Genomic DNA, 19,754 nt, shown 5'->3' with positions numbered 1-19,754 from the left:
ATCTCTCCACCCCTTGCCTCCTTTTTCAAGACAGGGCCTCTGGTAGCCAAGGTTGGTCTCGGACTAGGTCGGCAAGGACCACCTCGAACTTCCCATTCACTGTCTTCTACCTTCTGAGTGCTGAAATTATAGACATATGACAGTATACCCCGTATACCCAGTATATGTGGTGCTGGGACTCAAACACCAGGCTTGATACAAGCTAGGCAAGCGCTCTTCCAACTGAACTGTAGTCCCTTGACTAGCTACAGAACACAGTCCTGTAGCTGCTGCTGACCTGAGAACCACACTGTGATAACCCTTGGCAGGAAATAGCCAGTCTTAACTAAGAGCAGCAAAGGGACTCTGGGCTGGCTAAGGCCAGGTCCTGGCAGAAGACAACACTAAGAGATGAAGAGATGACAGCACTACGCGTCTGGAGATGTCTTCTCTAGTTTGCATGCTATTTTGGATAAAATTGAGCTAACAAGCAAAAATCATTACACTACACAGAATTTCTATGTCCGCCCCCATTTATATACTGATGTCTTAAACTCAGTCCCTCAGAATGGGGACTTTTTTGAGGGAGGGAGGATAAGACAGGGTCTAATGTAGCTGAGAATGACCTTGAATTTATTGATCCTCCTGCCTCCACCTCTCAAGTGCTGGAATTACAGGTGTGTGCTATGACACCTCGCTTTGGTGGTAAGTCTTTACCGAGGGTAACAGTTAAGAAGAAATCATAATGGTGGGCTTTAATCCAACATGATTGATGTCTTGGCAAAAGGGGAGATTTGAACAAAGACAGATCCAGGTAGAATTCTGTTTGAATATGCAAAGCTCCAAGTCCCAGGCTGGGTGGAGGAGGGGCTGGGGAGCTGCGGGGCTGGGGAGCTGGGAGGCTGGGGGACTGCAGCAGGACCTTTTCTCTAAGCTCAATAGGAAGTAACCCCGCTGGCAGCTTGATTCTGACGTTGATGCCTGAAAGGGTGTGACATGAGACATTCTAGCTTAGAAATTTGTCCCCAGCTTTCTTGATGTCTTCAGCTGATCTGTGTGACAGGTAGCCCCTTTACCCAGCCCTTCTCTGGCTCTCATTCCATCTGCTCCTCCCTTATGGGTGGGTGCCCAGTCCCCTGGCTCAACAAAAGACTCTCTCAGTGGGACTCACCTGCCCATTTCCCTTCTCTAGGGGCTGCCTCTGAACACCCGAAGCTGACAGACCACCCCCCTCTGCACAGGAACACCAACTCAGTGGCACTGCTGTGGTGAGACATCTGTGGCACAGGGCACCCCGGAATCTTCATATCTACCCCCAGAGTCCAGGCACCAGGGCTCTCTCTTCTCCCGAACCTAGGCTTCCAAGCCCCGCCCCATTTTCAATGGACCATTGTCTCGGACTGGGAAAGGCACGGGTAGAGCCTGACGTCATGAAGCCTGAGGTGGGGATGGCACCCCCAAGCCCAGTCTCCCTAACTCCTGACCTGCTCCCTAGTCTAAGGGATTTCCCTGCCCTCACTCCCGGAGAAAAGGACCCCTCCTCCCGCACACCACGCCCCTCACCTGCTCTGGCCTCTGCATGGCAGTGAAACGCCTGTGTCCTGCCACCTCAACCACCCTGCCCCCTTTTCAAAGCTCATGCCTGATTCAGGACCATTGTGAACTCCACCCCAGAGGGCCCTCACCCAGCTCAGAGAGCTAACGTGGCCCTGTGAGCACAAAAGCCTGGTTTTTAAAGATCCCAAACAAATCCACAGGCAGGCTTCCGTGGGAAGTCTGCTCTCTTCAGAGCTCCCAGCTAGATGAGAAGGCAAGGTAGGGTTAGGTTAGGGACCAGACAACATCCCGAAGGGCAAAGTGGCCAGCTTCAGTCATGTTGAGTTCTATGGGAAGAAAGGACAGTTTTTGAATGGAGGGCAGGGGCCAGATGTGGTGGCACACACCTATAATTATAATACCAGCACTCTGGAGACTTGGGCATGTGGTATTCAAGACTAGCCTGGGCTACATAGTGAGTTGGAGGTCAGCCTGAATATATCAAGACAGCCTTTAAGAACAAATCGGAAAAAAAAAAAAGAGGATCCCAAAGCTACAGAGAAACCCTGTCTCAAAAAAACCAAAATAAATAAAAATAAAAAATAAAGAAAGAAAGGAAGGAAGGAAGGAAGGAAGAAAGAAAGAAAGAAAGAAAGAAAGAAAGAAAGAAAAAGAGGAGTGGGCCAGCAAGATAGGTCAGTGGGTAACGGTACTTGATGCCAAGCCTGATGACCCAAGGTGAATCTCTGGGACCTCCATCCTCCATGAGGAAAGGAGAGAACCAACTCCTACAGATTGTCCTCCACATCCAGCCGAGGTACATTTACAAATCCACACACATACACTAAATAAATAAATAAAGTAGGGGCTGGAGAGATGGCTCAGCAGGTAAGAGCCCTTGCTGCTCTTCCAGAGGACCTGGGTTCAGGTCCCAGCACCCACATGGTAGCTCACAACAATCTGGAACTCCAGATCCAGGGGACCCGGTGCCCCATGGGACTTCCATGAGCACCACACAGGCAAGTGATGCACAGACAAACAAAACACACAACAAATCAAAAATAAGCAAATCAATAAATGTGACTTTAAAGAGGGGGAGCCACTGCCTCCAGCGTTAAGTCTAGGGGAGCAGGGCTGGGGTCAGGAAGGATGAGGCGGGGACAGCTCTCCAGCAAGGAGGGTCAAGAATAATTTGAGCTGGTGGAGACTCAGAACGACACAGACAGCCCTTGTCCTCACCAGGGAAAGGTGGCGATCTCACCAGAGGAAGGTGCTGATCTCACCAGGGGACAGAGGCTAACGTCATTGAAGAAGGCCAAGAAGTGGCAAGGAGAAAACAGACCAAGAAGGGAAGGACCCCATGGAGGGGACTCAACATGATAGAGGTGACTCTGGAGCCAAACGGGGAGAGGGCGTCGTGCCTTCTCCTCCTGGAGACCAGTTTCTCTCTACTGGACTCTTGGGACCAATATCACACTTAATGTTGCTACCAATTCCTCGAAGACAACAGGTTCCACCTTTCAGGCAGGAACTTTCAGAAACATGAGGCCACTCCTACATCCCCAAGCCCAAAATTAGGGTATATGCTCGTGGAGGAAGGGGGAGGAGCAAAGCAGGCAGACCCCCATTTTCTCTAGGAAGGAGCTAGTAGGACCCAGGCGTCGGGCTGCCTGGTCCCAGCTTTGTGGTGACAAGGGCCCCTTTGTACCCCCCTCCCCCGAGGGCAGGGAGGAGCTGGGCCCTGGAGGCAGGCGGCCCCTGGCACCCGGGGGGGGAGAGGAGGGGCTGGCAAGTGGGGGCCTAGACCCTGGGAAGCCGAGGGACTGTGTGTGAGCTGGGCCAGCGGAGCAGAGGGCGCAGAAGTCAGACCATCCGAGTGAGTACTAAGGTAGAGATGGCTAAGGTGAAGGAGGAGCAAACTGCCCCCAGGGGGTCGGGAGCACGGGCAGCCAGGGCATGTGCAAGGCCAGGTATGCCAAGAAGCCGAGGAGTGTCACCGTGAACTGGAGGGTCACTCATTTGGAATGGGGCAGGGTGTCACTTTGGAACGGACTGGGATCTTAAAGGAGACAGTGGTGGGGTGGAGACAGCAACGGGGCATTGGGAAGAAGAGACAAGGGGACCTCAATCATGGGCACACCTCATGATGGAGGTGGCTTCGGCAGTGCCAGCTCCTCTGGGGTTCCCGAAATTGAGAGTGACGGGAAAGTGATCTGGGCTGGGGGAGAAGGGAAGGTCGCAGAGCCATCAGACACTTGAAGCCACGGTGGGGGTGAGAGGGTGAGTGTGCGTGTCCCCCTCCCCCATGAAGCCCTCTGTATTAGTGCTCCTTGACTCTTTTTCATTATACTTCTCTAAAGAGATTTGCAGGTGTTTGGTTTTTTTTTTGTTTTTTTTTTTCCTATCTCCACCCCTTCCTTGGGTTTGTTTCTGCTTGTTAAAATGTGGTCATGCATAGCCCAGGCTAACTAACCTCCAACTTGCTAAGGGGAGCCCAGGCTGGTTTTGAACTTCTGCTCCTCCTGCCTCTTTTCCCGTGTTCTGGGTTGACAGGTGTGCTGTCACTAAGCCTGGCTTCTCCGCAGGAAATTTAACACTACAGATGTGGGATCTGTTTGTTTTACAAATACTAGCTTCTTTAGAAAACTTCAAATCGTTGTCCTGGTTGAGACACCCCGAGACCACAGTTTGCCCCAATAGAGAATGCACAGTGTGCATGCCCGTGACACCCATCTGCTTACAGTCATTGGTTGGTTCTCACCTCTGGGTACCTCCAGGTCCTTCCAGCCACAGCTGTGCTGTGCCCACAGGTGGAGAGCTCTGTAGTCACACCTCAGTGTGTGTGCAGGTCCTTGTGACTTGTGAACATGACAGTTAGAGCCATGACTGCCCAGGCGTGCGAGTCGAGTCGAAGAGGGCAGTCAGGTGGTCTCTGCATTGCCGGTGCACGGACGCTTCTCTGTAGAAACAGGGTCGCCGGGTGGGGTTGTATCCGCACGAATCGCCATTGTGTGAGTCTGTTCTTGCTGGCTGCCACATTTCCTACTAGCGTTTGCATGTTTCTGGCTGAACGTCTGCATCAGTGGGAAGAGGGCAGTCAAGGCCGGGTGCCGGGGATGCGGGGGGAGGCAGGGTGGGGAAGCAGCCACTTCAACATCCTGGCTCCAGTCCCAAACGACCCACAGAGCAACGGGTACCCAAGGGGCCATCACCTCTGACCCTCTCTGGCCCCTCGGAAAGCTCAATCAGGAACGACCAAGTTCTCACTCATGCCCCACCTACCCTCAGGAGGTCCCTAGGATGGGGCACCCACACCCCCAAGGGAACAGGGCCCTTTTGTATTGGCCACTGGCCTCTGGTGAGGGTGGGGACACCCGGGGCCTGCTGCGGGTGGGAGAGGGCGGCAGGAATTCACACGGCATGCTGGGAATGCTGATGTTGTGAAACCGAGTCATTGATGGTACCGGGTCCCTGCCTGCCACCCCCAGGCCTCATCTGCTCCTTCACCCCACTCACCACACGCTGCTCTCCCCAGCCCAGAGCTACCACTCCCTTCCTCCCCCCCCCCCCCAGTTCTCCCACAACCCAGCTTTGGAGGGGGTGTTGTTATGGTGCAGTATCTTTGAGGTTGTGTGGGAGCATCCCGGGTATCCAGGGGTATCAGAGACCACAAGGTTCTTCTTACAACAAGGACACAACCCATAGTACACACGGAAGAACAGGGGGGATGGGCGCTCAGGCTCTAGCCCCCTAACTTGTGTCTGATTAGTGTTCTAGGCTGACTGGTTATTTCAAGTGGAATCAGGAGATATTCTCAACTCAGGGAGACTGAGGTAAGGGTTAAAATACCAATGTTTTCTTAAGCCTGACAACCCGCTTCTTACCACAGAAGGAGTGTTGGCTCTGTCTTTGCCTAGAACTCTCCGAGAGGTAGAGAAGCAGGACAATGGTGTTTAGATCATTATTAACCTACCACTACCACCCAGAGACAGCATAGCTTGGCCACTAAGTTTGCAGACCAACTGTGGTGTGACCTTGGGCAAGCTTTGTACTTGTCTGGACTTTGGAGGTGACCAGTAATTATACCTATCTCAAAGAGACCAGAGTTGAGCTATGAGAATGGCAGACATGAGACAAACGGAGCCCTAAATGATCCAGCTGCCCACTGAAGAGCAGTTGTTCCTATTATTCTAGAGGAGAAATGGAGGCAGGAATGAGGTGTCTGGGCCCCTGCTTGAGCTGGGTAACTTCAGGCAGCTTGCTTAACTTTCAAATCTGGGAGCTGAGCTTGGCTTGTGGCACCCCACTTTGACTAGCAGAATGTGGGGGATCATTGTAGAACAAGGCGTTGAGGTCTGGTATTTATAAATGCCAATAGCAGATAGCCTTGGCCCAGGCCCCCCATTTTGTGCCCTTGTCTTTTTTTTTTTTTTTTTTTTTCAGGTCAGGGTTTCTTTGTAGCTTTGTAGATTGGACTGGCCTTGAACTCACAGAGATAGTGAGTTCTGGGATTAAAGGCACGTGCCACTACCGCCTGGCTTCTGTGACTCTTTTAAAATTCACTCTTACCACCAGGCGGTGGTGGCTCACGCCTTTAATCCCAGCACTTGGGAGGCAGAGGCAGGCGGATCTCTGTGAGTTCGAGACCAGCCTGGTCTACAAGAGCTAGTTCCAGGGCAGGCTCCAAAACCACAGAGAAACCCTGTCTCGAAAAACCAAAAAAAAAAAAAAAAAAAAAATTCACTCTTAGCTGAGTGATGGTGGCAAAGACAGCCCACGCCTTTAATCCCAGCATTTGGGAGGCAGAGGCAGATGACTCCCTGTGAGTTAGAGGGCAGGCTGGTCTACAGAGTAAGGTCCAGGAGAAACTGTCTCAGAAAAAACAAACAAACAACAACGCCAAAAACTCACTCTTGTTCTTCTTCAGCCCTAGCTCGCTCACTTGCTGGACACAATGATATTTCTCACCACGCTGCCGCTGTTTTGGATAATGATCTCAGGTAATGGCCGGGGAGACATGTCCCAGTCCCCACATCCCAGCCCAGTGGCCCATGTTGGGCACTATTGGAGATAATGGGTGGGCTCTCTCCCTCAGCTTCTGTGCTCCCCCCTCACCTATAGCTTCTCGAGGAGGCCACTGGGGTGCCTGGATGCCCTCGTCCATCTCAGCCTTCGAGGGCACATGTGTCTCCATCCCGTGCCGCTTCGACTTCCCTGATGAGCTCCGACCGGCTGTGGTACACGGCGTCTGGTACTTCAATAGTCCCTACCCTAAGAACTACCCACCGGTGGTCTTCAAGTCCCGCACACAAGTGGTCCACGAGAGCTTCCAGGGCCGCAGCCGTCTGTTGGGAGACCTGGGTCTCCGTAACTGCACCTTGCTTCTCAGCACACTCAGCCCCGAGCTGGGGGGCAAGTACTATTTCCGTGGGGACCTGGGCGGCTACAACCAGTACACCTTCTCAGAGCACAGTGTTCTGGACATCATCAGTGAGTGGTCCCATAGTGTTGGGTGGGCTCTGAGGGGCTACAGCAAGGCTGGGTGGGAGAGGGAGGAAAAGGTGGGCGTCCTCAGCCCCTGTGCCGCCAGTTCTGAATACAGGATCCCAAAAGAGGTTGACTTAAGTGGGTGCAAACCCCAATGCCCTCGTGGGTCACACGGATGACAGCCATAAACAAATCGAGCCTTGAGTAGTCTGGCTGCCCTCTGAGGTTGCTCTTATTCTTCTAGAGACATCTAGAGCTAAAGACAGAGGGGACCTGGGGTCAGGGGTGAGACCTCTAGATGCCTCTTTGGTTGGATGACTTTGGGTACCTTGATTAAGTTTTCTGGGCCTTGGTTTCCTCGTGTGAAGTGGAACAGAGAACAGCAGGCACAGTGGGGGGTGCACGATTTGAAGGCTGGGAGCTGTTTGCAGTACCAGATCTAATCTCTGGCTGGTAGATGCAGGACCGTCGCTGTCAGGCACACTGTTTGCCATAGAAACCAACACCGGAGGTTTCGGGTTAACGGCTGAATTCTTGTACTGGCCTTGCATGGTTCTATTCCTAATAGGACAGAGAGAGGCGGGTGGGATCGCAGAATAATTCAGCGGATAGTGGTGCCTGCCCCTAAGTCTGACAACACAGATCAAAAATATAGCTCTGTGGTAAAGTGTTGACGACATGCATGAAGTCAAGCCTCAAAACTGTGGAGGAGAAAAAGAGAGAAAGAAAAGGAAAAACCATCTGCTGGTAGCTATGACCAGGTTTGGTGATTAAAATAGAGGCCCCTGCCTGGTTTCAGGGACTCCCACTGCCCGATCCATGAGAGTCCTCCCTAATTAGAGTTCTTAGGTTAAGTTTCCCAGCAGCATTTGGTCTTTGTGGGTAGCCCTAACCCAGAAAGGAACGACGCCACACACACAGCACACTAGAGTATCCATTTATCACACACCCAAATCATGCACATAGGCCCACAAAACAGGCCAGCTCCCCGCCCCTGTAATATACCTGTCTTAATGTGCTTTCTATTGCTGTGATAAACACAGGGACCAAAAGCACCATGGGAGGGTGGAGGGTATTACAGTTGATGTCAGGTCAGAGTCCACCACTGCAGGAAGCCAGAGCAGGGACTCCAGGCCTCCTGGAGGCAGGAACTGAAGCAGAGACCGCAGAGGATTGCTGCTTACCGGCTTGCTCCTCAGTCTCACTCTCATACCTTCCAGGCCTGCTTGCCCAAAGACGCCACAGCCCACAGTGGCGAAAGCCTCCCGCACCAATTGTCAATCAGGAAAAGCTTCACAGCCTTACCTGCAGGGCCATCCGACAGAGCCATTTTCTCATCTGAGGTTCCTCTTCCCAGATGACTCAAGTTGACACAAAACCAGCCAGGACAATATCATATCCTCACACATACGCACGGCACCCTGGCAACTGCTCCCCCCTCCCGCACCCAGCAGCTCAGGTAGGGGATGCATACAGAAACCATAGAGGAATCTAATAAAATAGAACCCACAGATGCCACCAAAGCAGGGAACAAAGTCGGAAACCCAATTTAATGCTGCCCGAGCTGTGGCCTCAGCGTCTTCATAGGCAAAGTGAGCATAGCAATAGCACCCTTTTAGTACTGCTGCAGGTTTATACTAGGGTCCTGATATGCTCTGTGAAGTGCTTAGGGCCGGCGTGGTGTGGGTAGGGAGGTGACCAACACCAGGGGAGAGAGAGCTGTGGGGGCACTGGGGGATAAAGTCCCAGGGGTGGAGCCGGATAAGGCGGGTATGACTTCAGCCTGAGATTGCTTCCAGAACCCTCCTTTTTCTCTACTTCATACACAGACACCCCCAATATCGTGGTGCCCCCAGAGGTGGTGGCCGGAAGTGAAGTGGAGGTCAGTTGTATGGTGCCAGACAACTGTCCGGAGCTGCGCCCGGAGCTGAGCTGGCTGGGCCATGAGGGACTGGGGGAGCCCACTGTGCTGGGTCGGCTGCGTGAGGATGAAGGCACCTGGGTGCAGGTGTCGTTGCTACACTTCGTGCCCACTAGAGAGGCTAACGGCCACCGGTTGGGCTGCCAGGCCGCCTTCCCCAATACCACTTTGCAGTTCGAGGGCTACGCCAGCCTGGATGTCAAGTGTGAGCCTGGGTGCGGGTGGGGGCAGGGGCGGGGCCTGGAAGAGACAGGACGGGGAGTGGCCGGGTAGGGAGAATGTGAGAGGGGCTTGTATGGGTATGGACTAGGGTGGGGCCTTGTTGGTTGGGCGGTGTATTGGGGTGGGTCCTGTCTGGTGAGTGGGACCTGGAGGGTAGGGTTTGGGGCGGGACCCAGGCTGTTTGAGCAGGCTGGGAGGTATGAGGGTCTGGGGTGGACTTAGGTCTGGTTGGTGGCTCCCAAGGTGTAGGACCCGAAGAAGGGGCCTGTAAAGTGGGACCTGGGCTGGTGGAGGGGTCCGGATCTGACCCTGATCTTTTGCCTTATCCCGGGCCTCAGACCCCCCAGTGATTGTGGAGATGAATTCGTCTGTGGAGGCCATTGAGGGCTCCCATGTCAGCCTGCTCTGTGGGGCTGACAGCAACCCGCTGCCTCTGTTGACTTGGATGCGGGACGGGATGGTGTTGAGGGAGGCAGTGGCTGAGAGCCTGTACCTGGATCTGGAGGAGGTGACACCAGGGGAGGACGGAGTCTACGCCTGCCTGGCAGAGAATGCCTATGGCCAGGACAACCGCACGGTGGAGCTGAGCGTCATGTGTGAGTCCCCCTACCCCGGGTACCCATACACTCTTTCAGGGAACAGACATCGGGAAGGCGCCACTCTCAGAGGGACCAGCTTTAAACACCAGGGACTAATTTGCATTTTAAAATAAGGAGAGTTGCAGCTAAAGTTTTTAACATGTATTTAATTTTTATTTGTGTGTGCGTGGGGGTGGGTAGCTTGTACCTGCTGGATGTCTGTTGTGTGGAGGTTCAGTCCTGGTCTTCTATCATATGGGTCCCAGGGATTCAGCTCAGGTCATCCATCCGGCTTGACTGCAAGCTTCCTTACTGGCTGAGCCATCTGGCTGGCCCCGGTTGTAGTTTAATGGGAAGACTGAGGGGACCCCAAGTGTCAATCAGCCCATGGCATGGACCTGGTTGTGATAAGAGATGGATACCATTAGAGCAGGGCACTCAACTGAGAAGCAAGCGCAGGTCATTCGCGCATGTCTTCATTCATTCATTCATTCATTCATTCACAAATATGTATTGGGGCACAGTGCCCAGGGCTGGGGATAATAAAGACGGTGCCAGCCAATGTTCACTCAGCACTTCCTGGCTGCTTCATACACATGCTCTTTGCCCTGGCATCCCCTACGCCTTCTGTTCAGCTCCCTCAAGCCTTCCTTCCCCATCCTTAGAACCATGGCCCTCTGATCCCTCCTTCGTAAGCTTTTGTTTTTTAAGCCCAAGTCCTCTGGCTGAAAATGTGCCTGATTTCCTTACACAGCACCTTCCCACAAGGGCCTTGCTGGGCAGTGCCTGATCCTCATAAGGGTCTCATCCCATGCTAAATGACTATCCCTGTTCTATGAAGCTGGAATTCCTAAGCTCATTTTCAAGATGGGAAAAGTGAGTCCCAGGGTTAAGACACGAGTCTGCATTGCTGGGAAGGAGTAGGTAGTGCTAGCATCCAAAGACAAACTCCCAGGTCACAGACGTAATTTCAACATTCAGGAGGCTGAGGCAGGAGGATTGCTCTGAGTTCAAGGCCAGCCTGGACTATATAGTGAGGTAAAAGACCAGCTAGGGCAAGAGCCTGTCTCAAAAGCAAATGAATAAATAAACAGCATTTAAAAAAAAATTAAAAAGGGACAGGTTCTTTGCGTACAGAACGGCAATTCATGTAAATAAGACAGGACTGAATGTTGTAGATCTGAGGTGTCTTGGGTCACAACAAACAGAAGAGTTCCCATGGGTTCTGGTATTTTGTCTTCCCCCAGATGCACCTTGGAAGCCCACAGTGAACGGGACGGTGGTGGCTGTAGAAGGGGAGACTGTCTCCATCCTGTGCTCCACACAGAGCAACCCAGACCCCATTCTCACCATCTTCAAAGAGAAGCAGATCCTGGCCACGGTCATCTATGAAAGTCAGCTGCAGCTGGAACTCCCTGCAGTGACGCCCGAGGACGATGGCGAGTACTGGTGTGTGGCTGAGAACCAGTATGGCCAGACAGCCACTGCCTTCAACCTGTCTGTGGAGTGTGAGTGCCCTCCCCCCCCCTCCGGCTTCCACCACAGGGCTCAGTGGGGACACCTGGGTGATTGGGAGGCACCCATGCATCCCAACCAGGGCCTGCTTTGCCTGACCCTGCTCCCTGAGAAGGATGGGGAAATGGCAGGGAAGCTGAATCCATGCTAACTGCATCCTGGGAGTAGGGGTAGCTTTTGACCAAGGGGGTTCAGTATCTTGTGGTCACTGCCCATCTGTACAATTAAAATGGTAACTCTAGAATTTGTCCGTTGGAGAGTATTGCTAGGTACCAGACATTGCTGGAGATGCTTTGTGCAGGGTCCCATTTCATCTTTGTGACATCAATGCCCACCTTACAGAGAAGGAAACTGAGGCCCAGAGAGATTAGGACACTTGCCCAAGGCCATGCAGCTAAGAGAGAACAGATTTTGAGAATCAGACCCAGGCAGCCTTGCTCTACTCTGCACCGCCTAGGCTCTACTGCCCTGAGCTCATGCACCGACTGCTGTTGCAATGCGCGCTGGAGTGGTGGGGGATGGGGGCAGGGAGACACCAAGCTTATTAGCAGACACAGCACAGGCAGGGGAATGCTAAGGACACATGTATAAGCCAATGCCTTTTTTTTTCTCTTTTTTTATTGAGCTCTACATTTTTCTCTGCTCCCCTCCCTGCCTCTCCCCTCCCCCCTTCAGTCCTCCCCCAAGGTCCCCATGCTCCCAATTTTCTCAGGAGATCTTGTCTTTTTCTACTTTCTACTTCCCATGTAGATTAGATCTATGTAAGTCTCTCTTAGTGCCCGCATTGTTGTCTAAATTCTCTAGGCTTGTGGTTAGTAGGCTGGCTTTCTTTGCTTTATGTTTAAAAACCACCTATGAGTGAGTACATGTGATAATTGTCTTTCTGTGTCTGGGTTACCTCACTCAAAATAATGTTTTCTAGCTCCATCCATTTTCCTGCAAAATTCAAGCTGTCGTTATTTTTTTCTGCTGTGTTGTAAGTACTCCATTGTGTAAATGTATCACATTTTTCTTATCCATTCTTTGATCGAGGGTCATTTAGGTTGTTTCCAGGTTCTGGCTATGACAAACAAAGCTGCCATGAACATAGTTAAGCACATGTCCTTGTGGCACGATTGAGCATCCTTTGGATATATACCCGAAAGTGGTATTACTGGGTCTTGAGGAAGGTTGTTTCCTAATTTTCTGAGAAATCACCACACTGACATCCAAAGGGGTTGTACCGGCTTCCATTCCTACCAGAAATGCAGAAGTGTTCCCTTTCCCCCACAACCTTATAAGCTAATGTCTTGAGAGGGAAAGTAATTATTACACTGCCAACTAGCACCTGGCCTGATTTCGCTGCGGACTGCTTCCCCCACTCCGCACAACCCTATGCCTGTCTTCACTACAGGAGGTAGCAGCCAAATCCCAGGTTTGACACCTCGTCCTCCTGCTTTCCAAGAATTTCCCAACAATAGAGGCCATCTTCTTGTTTCCAGTTCCCCAGGCTTTTTCCTCAGCTTTGCCTCTTTAACAGAGCTGAGGATGGACCCCAGGGCCTTACGCTTGTTATGCAGGGGCTCTACCACTGAGCAATGCCCCCAGCCCCCCACTGGGGTATTCTAGGCAGGGGCTCTACCACTGAGCCACACCCCCAGCCCCCCACTGGGATATTCTAGGCAGGGGCTCTACCACTGAATCACACCCCCATGCCCAAAGCTCCGTCTGCAAAGAGACAACAAAAACACCTCATAGCTAAGATGACTGAGGACGAAAGGAATGTGTCCAATGCATTCCTAGATATCACTGCCTTGTCCCATTGGCTTTTCCTCGGGACTCAAGCCTAGGCCTGTAGCCCAAGCTTTGCATTCTTCCTCTGCTAGATGCTTTATCTATACAGATGTGAGCACTTGGCTGGGATGCTAAGGACTTCATACCTGCTCATTCGTTTACCTGTCTTTGGAGTCCCATAGCCTCTTGTGAGCTAACAGCACCTCTCTTCTCCAGGGACTGGGGATGTAGCTCCGTTGGTAGCACACTTAGTGAGCATGTATGAAGCCCTGGGTTGCACCCCCAGTGCTGCATAAGCCAGGTAGGTTGGCATCCCACCCCCAATTCCAGCAGTCAGGAGGTGGAGGGAGAAGAATCAGAAGTTACCCTTGGCTACCTAGGGAGCCCGAGGCCAGCCTGGGTATCTTAGTTTTTTTTTGTTTTTTTTTTTGTTTTTTTTTTTTTGTTTGTTTGTTTTGTTTTTTTGCGACAGGGTTTCTCTGTGGTTTTGGAGCCTGTCCTGGAACTAGCTCTTGTAGACCAGGCTGGTCTCGAACTCACAGAGATCCGCCTGCCTCTGCCTCCCAAGTGCTGGGATTAAAGGCGTGCGCCACCACCGCCCGGCTGGTATCTTAGTTTTGTGTGTATGTGTGTGTGTTGATATAATGCTCTCCTGAAAGCAAGTTAGGGGAGACATGTTTGTTTAGCTTGTGTTTCCAGGCTACAGCCGGTCATTGTGGGGCTATCATGTTAACAGGAACTTGAAGGAGCTGGTCCCGACACATCCACAGTCAAGAGCAGAGAGCGATGAGTTAACGCCAAGCTCAGTTCTCTCTTTGCTGTTCATTCAGTGTGTGTCAGGGCATGGATGACCCCGTGAACCGATGTTGTTCGCTTTCAGAGTCATGCCCACAGGCCAGCCTACTCTAGACAGGCCCTCACTGAGACTCCCGCCCAGTTAATTCCACAGTGCTGACCACTATCACACTGGGGTACCCAGGATTCTAACTCAAATAACCAAACCCCCAAACCAAAGTTCCCCCTCCATCTTTACTTTCCCATCTCGAAGGCTCACTGGCCACATACAGCCAGTAGATGGCAGAATTGCGTTGCCAAAACCAGGCACCCCCCACGACTCTACGTTGTTTGACTCATGCCAAAGGCTCAGATAGTTATTCTGAAACTTCTGAGGAGCCGAAAAGATAGTGAACACACACACAGTTAGGGTGCCGGCACTCTGGCGTCCGGAGTGGGCCCTTGTCGGCAGCGTGTTGGCTGTGAGGTCCCGAACGCCAGCATTTCTGTTGATCAGCACTACAGCCAGCAGAGTGTGGACGGGGCCTATCGGTTGTAGCATTGCGGGCTTAGAGACATGCGCAGTGAGGCTCCAGCGGGAAGGACCCATCTCCGGTGCAGATCCATCTGCTCCTGTGACTTTCTGCCCATCGCTGTTACTGGCCCACTCCTCTGGGTTTGGGAATGGGCGGAGTCAGTGAGCTGAAGGTCTTTTGCCTGTGTGAACAGATTTGGGTCAGAAGTCACTCAGTACCAGCCCTTGATCTAGAACCAGCAGAGAGGTGTCAGATAGTTCTTGACAGATGAACATAGTTTTTCTTTTTCTAATTCTTTGGCTTTTGTTAATGATTTATTTTATTTTTATTTGATGTACATTGGTTGCGACATGTATGTCTGTGTGAGGGTACTGGATCGCCTGGAACTTGAGTTACAGACAGTTATGAGCTGTTGTGTGGGTGCTGGAAATTGAACCCAGGACCTCTAGAAGAGCAGCCATTGCTCTTAACTGAATCATCTCTCCAGACCCTGGAGGAGCATAGTTTTAAAAGCATACTTTAGGGGCCGGGGAGATGTCTTGGTGTGTTATATGCTTTCTGTATAAGCATGAGGACCTGAGTTCAAATCACATGCATCATGTAAAAAGAAGAAGAAGAAGAAGAAGAAGAAGAAGAAGAAGAAGAAGAAGAAGAAGAAGAAGAAGAAGAAGAAGAAGAAGAAGAAGAAGAAGAAGAAAGCCATGTGTGATGGCAGGTCCTGCAATCTTAGTACTGGAAGCAGAGACAGGAGGATTCCAGGGACTTGATGACCAATTGGTGACCTCTAGTATTCGTTCTCCCCACCCCACCCCCCTTGACAGGGTTTCTCTGTAGCTTTGGAGCCTGTTCTGGAACTCACTCTGAAGACCAGGCTGGTCTCAAACTCACAGAGTTCATTTAACTGCATCATTTAACTGGTCATGGTGACACAAGCCTGGCAATCCCAACACTTGGGAGATGGAAAACCACAGCGAGTTCTAGGCTATTCAGAGTTACATAACAAGGCTCTGTCTCAAAACAAAACAACAAAACGAAAACAAACAAGCAAAAAGCATTACTCAATGTTCTAGTATAACTTCTATTCTGAAAAAATGAAAGGAAAAAAAACCATCCTAGACTAAATGTGTAATCAGAGCTATGGAAGCAAGGCCCAACCATGTAACCTTGGGAGGAGAGGGTTGGTGGTGGTAATGAGAAAGGGGATCGAGATTCAAGGAGTCTCCAGGTGAGGAAGCAAGTTGGGAGCATCATCAGGGCCAGGGGAGAGTGAGGAAAGCTGCCGAAGGAGGCTGTAGCTTGGAGGGGTCAAATGGCCAGAGCCCATAGGTCCCTTTTGGAAAACTTCACCCCAACCACGATGAGAGTCCATGGCCAAAGTTAGAGATGGTGCAGGTGCGACAACATGGCTGTTCTGTCCCCATATCAAGGCTGGAGTTGCCTCAAAGGTCAAAGGTAGAGGCAGGAGGGTCTCACAGGGAACATCTCAAACACCCGGGTTAATATGGGTCCAGATTCCAAAGAAGGACTCCTTGGATTTTATGGTGGTCCATGTAAGGTATCTATTAGGAGAACTTGTGTGTGTGTGGGGGGGCTATGACCCCCCCCCCATCGTGAGCAGAGTGAGAAACGAGTATCCTTCTGAGGTGCCTACCATTTTAGACTCAACTCTCTATCTCTCTTTTAAATCTCCCCATGACTGTCATTGAGCACAGGAGGCCTGATGGTGTGTACAGTGTGGGGATGTTGGTTTTGACTGGTGTACTTGCTTGTTTGAGACAGGGTCTCACTCTGGAGCCCTGGCTGGCCTGGAACTCTCTAAGTAGGTCAGGCTGGCCTCGAACTCACAGAGGTCCACCTGCCTCTGCCTCGCCAGTATTGGAATTAAAATCAGACGTGCACTATCATACCCAGCTCTGGTTAGTGTATTTCAGCGCTTCGGGACAATCTAAGCACTTTGCCAGGGGCTGTGAAGTCCCATGTTGCTGCTGGATCGTGTTCAGTCTGAAGGGACAACTTGTAGTGGGCGGGGTTACAGAGGGATTGGGAGTCCATGTTTCTAGGCCAGGACTACACTGAGCTAGCCCGCCCACCTCCGGACACCCTGGACTTGCCCCTACCAAGGAGTTCCGGAGGCCCGGTCTCACCCTCAGCCTTGGTTGGTTTTCATCTTGCAGTTGCTCCCATAATCCTTCTGGAGTCCCACTGTGCCGCGGCCAGAGATACAGTGCAGTGCCTGTGTGTGGTGAAATCGAACCCGGAACCCTCCGTGGCCTTTGAGTTGCCTTCCCGGAACGTGACTGTGAATGAGACGGAGAGGGAGTTCGTGTACTCGGAACGCAGCGGCCTCCTACTCACCAGCATCCTTACGCTACGGGGGCAGGCCCAGGCCCCACCCCGGGTCATCTGCACTTCCAGGAACCTCTATGGCACCCAGAGCCTAGAGCTGCCCTTCCAGGGAGCACGTGAGTGATGTGATCTGGGAGTGGGAGCCACAGGACGGGGCCTCTTGGATCTTCCCCACTCCTATTCCTGCTGATGATCAGGCCTCTAAATATGGGATGATCACGTAGACTGATAAAACAGCAAAAGATGTTATCCAGACTTGTCACCCCAGCTATTGGGAGGCGGAGTCAAAGGATTATGAGTTCTAAGCTTGCTTAGGCAACTTACTAAGATTGAAAGTGGCTCGGGGTAGAGCATGTGCTTAGAATCCCCCAGCGAGGGGCTAGGGGCTTGGCCTAGTGGTAGAGCCCCTACCTAAAATCCCCCAGTGAAGGGTTGGGGCCCAAGGATCAAGCATTTTGATTAATACTTGGGCGGACATAGAGTTCAAACTCCAGTACTAAGAAAGCTCACTTTGTATCCGGTGAGCAGAGGCTGCCTAAAAGTTTGGTCTCTGACTCCCTGGGGTGTCCTGACAACCCAGGCATCCTCAGGTCTATCCGTAGGCCTGAGAGTTCTTGTCCCTTCTCTGTCCCTAGACCGACTGATGTGGGCCAAAATCGGGCCCGTGGGTGCCGTGGTCGCCTTTGCCATCCTGATCGCCATTGTGTGCTATATCACCCAGACCCGCAGAAAGTGAGTACCGGCTACGCTGGTCTGGAGACGTGGAGACTGTGGGAGGCTGGGGGTGAGCAAGCCAGGTAGTTCTGTGTGCGTGGGCAGGACAGATGCTGTACTGGGAAGTCTCCCCGGAACGCTCGGCCATGTTGTATGGCCTGCTTGAAGCTCTCCACCTGTGAGCAAGCCCAGGCACCCTGGAAGCAGCTAGGGAGGGAGGCACTTGGGTGTGGGGAGAGGGTGACCCAGGAGTCCCCAGTAAAACTGATGTGTCACGCCTCCCTGCAGAAAGAACGTCACAGAGAACCCCAGCTTCTCGGCGGGGGACAACCCTCACGTCCTGTACACCCCCGAATTCCGAATCTCTGGGGCACCTGATAAGTATGAGGTGAGAGCCACACTGCTGTGGCTCCCGGTTAGCTAGGGAATGTCACAATGTAAGGCTGCCGAGGGTGGGGCGGGGGAGGCCGGTGAAGCCTGGGCAGAAGGGAGGCCAGCCTCATGGGCGGGTGTTTGGAGGGCTGGTTTGGGGAGGAGGTACCTTGGAGGCTCAAGAGGGCTGGAGAGGTGGGGCCTGGGTAGGCTCGCCCTCCCCGCCTGTGCCTGTGACTTCATTTCCTTCTTCAATAGTCCAGAGAGGTCTCTACCGGGGAAAGTCACTGAGAGCCCCAGGAGGTAGGTTCCGGGGCCTCAGTGTGTCAGCCTCAGGGCCCTAGCCGGGCCTCAGGGCTGGTGTGCATGTGTGTGTGTCCCAGTCAGGCATCTGTGGCGCTCTTTGGTTAATCCCAGCCTCGCTCAGCAGCCCTGGCCTTGTCTAGTCTGTCCCTCCGCTGATCTCCTTTTTTCTGTCTGTGGCCACTGTCCTGCTGTGTGTCCAGATGCTGGTGGGGCGGGAGTAGAGAGCTGGGGAAGTGGGGAAGTCGCACCCTCAGGGTCTCCTCAATGAGGAGACCTCATGCCACATCCACAGAGATAAAGATTTATTGAACCAGGCAACTTGGAAACTTCCCATATGGGTGGTCCCACCAAGATATAATCTAGAGAGGTGTTCTAGGTTAAATCCTGCACCCTAAGGTTACTTTCTCAAAGAGGGCTTCCTGAAGCCTGGAATTCCTAGGCGAATGTCAAGGTTAGCAATCAGAAGATAACCATGTTAGCAGGTGCCGGTGCTTGCAAAGGCCCCCACCCTGAATGGGACTCTGTGACTGTGGAACTCCCTGAGCTGGTGGCCCTGCAGAAAGGGGTGCCAGCGCCCCAGGCTTTGCATGGGGAAGTCAAAAAGAACTCTGCTGATGGCTATCTTCTCCCCTCCATAGAGCAAGAGGCGCCTGGGATCTGGGAGGAGGCTGCTGGGCCTTCGGGGGGAGCCCCCAGAGCTGGACCTCAGTTATTCCCACTCAGACCTGGGTAAACAGCCCACCAAGGACAGCTACACCCTGACAGAGGAACTGGCTGAGTACGCCGAAATCCGAGTCAAATGAAGCTGGGGGGCTGGCCCTGTGGCTCACCCCCTCATCAGGACCTTCACTGGCCCCCACTGGCTGTGGGCTCCTTTCCTCTTGAAAGTGGTAGGGGTGAGGGCAGGAAGGGGCAGGGCAGGAGACAGTGAGGTCCTGGGGGTCTGGCCTCCCCCTCCTTCCCAGCTATTCCTCCATGTCAACATACCATGCCCATATTACAGCTCCCCTCTACCCCCCTTTTAACCTCAGCTGTTTAGAGGGGCGTTCTGTCTGTCCATGTTATTTATTGTAGTCCCTTTCCTTGTCTCCTGTCCCCCTACCTGGCCCTGGGACCTGTACAAAAGGGACATAAAATAAATGTCCTAATGTCAAATACCAGTCTAGACCCGTCCTTTGGAGGAAAGGGGTGTATCAGTTATTTTTCTCATGACAGCAACAAAATACTAGGCAAAAACTTTGGTAGTTACTCTTCTGTAACTGTGAGAGAATCTCATGACCAAAAGCAACTTAGAGAAGAAAGGGTTTGTTCTTTTATTTGTTCTTAAAGCTCTATTCATCTTCATTTTATGTGTATGTGTTTTACATGCGTGTATGTGGGGTCTGCAGAGTCAGAAGAGGCCATCAGATCCCCCGAACTGGAGTCACAGGCAATTGTGAGCTGTGGTGTGTGTGCTGTGAGTTGAACCTGGGTCCTCTAGATGAGCAGTGAGTGCTCTTAACCACTGAGCCATCTCTTTAGCCCCAAGAAAGGGCTTCTTTTGGCTTATGGTTCCAGTATAGAGTTCATCATGGTAAGAGACACTTGGCAGCAGACATGATGGCAGGAGCAGGAAGCTGACTGGTCACATTGTTTTCCACACACAGGAAACGGAGAGAGACAACAGGAAGTGGGGCAAGGCTCCACTCAGAGCTG

General features: G+C 52.3%; 1 protein-coding gene across 4 annotated transcripts; it reads left to right on the top strand.

Annotated features, from left to right (window-relative positions):
• Positions 1 to 3,314: 3,314 nt before the first annotated feature.
• On the top strand, positions 3,315 to 19,217 carry Mag (myelin associated glycoprotein). Of its 4 annotated transcripts, XM_057756696.1 has the most exons (12): positions 3,347 to 3,403; positions 5,285 to 5,348; positions 6,443 to 6,515; positions 6,637 to 7,005; positions 8,832 to 9,128; positions 9,484 to 9,741; positions 10,971 to 11,231; positions 16,496 to 16,783; positions 17,303 to 17,399; positions 17,670 to 17,769; positions 18,012 to 18,056; positions 18,698 to 18,834. In XM_057756696.1, the coding sequence occupies exons 3-11, from the start codon at positions 6,470 to 6,472 to the stop codon at positions 18,042 to 18,044; spliced, it is 1,749 nt and encodes a 582-aa protein (XP_057612679.1). In that variant the 5' UTR covers positions 3,347 to 3,403; positions 5,285 to 5,348; positions 6,443 to 6,469; the 3' UTR covers positions 18,045 to 18,056; positions 18,698 to 18,834. The 4 variants fall into 4 exon arrangements, with proteins under 4 accessions (XP_057612677.1, XP_057612679.1, XP_057612676.1 ...); XM_057756694.1 differs by lacking the exon at positions 18,012 to 18,056 and having other exon boundaries at positions 3,315 to 3,391; positions 18,698 to 19,217; XM_057756693.1 differs by lacking the exon at positions 18,012 to 18,056 and having other exon boundaries at positions 18,698 to 19,217.
• The last annotated feature ends 537 nt before the right edge of the window (positions 19,218 to 19,754 follow it).

The sequence above is a fragment of the Chionomys nivalis genome, chromosome 2 (assembly GCF_950005125.1).
Source record: "Chionomys nivalis chromosome 2, mChiNiv1.1, whole genome shotgun sequence".
Classification (NCBI taxonomy): Eukaryota; Metazoa; Chordata; class Mammalia; order Rodentia; family Cricetidae; genus Chionomys; species Chionomys nivalis.
This window is presented reverse-complemented; position numbering and strand designations above follow the sequence as displayed.

Bases quoted from the DNA above. Each gene is read 5' to 3' on its own strand.
- Mag (XM_057756694.1), top strand. From the start codon at position 6,470: ATGATATTTCTCACCACGCTGCCGCTGTTTTGGATAATGATCTCAG. The intron at 9,129-9,483 runs GTGAGCCTGGGT...CCCGGGCCTCAG, and splicing joins CGCCAGCCTGGATGTCAAGT to ACCCCCCAGTGATTGTGGAG. The intron at 17,770-18,697 runs GTGAGAGCCACA...TCCCCTCCATAG, and splicing joins GGGCACCTGATAAGTATGAG to AGCAAGAGGCGCCTGGGATC.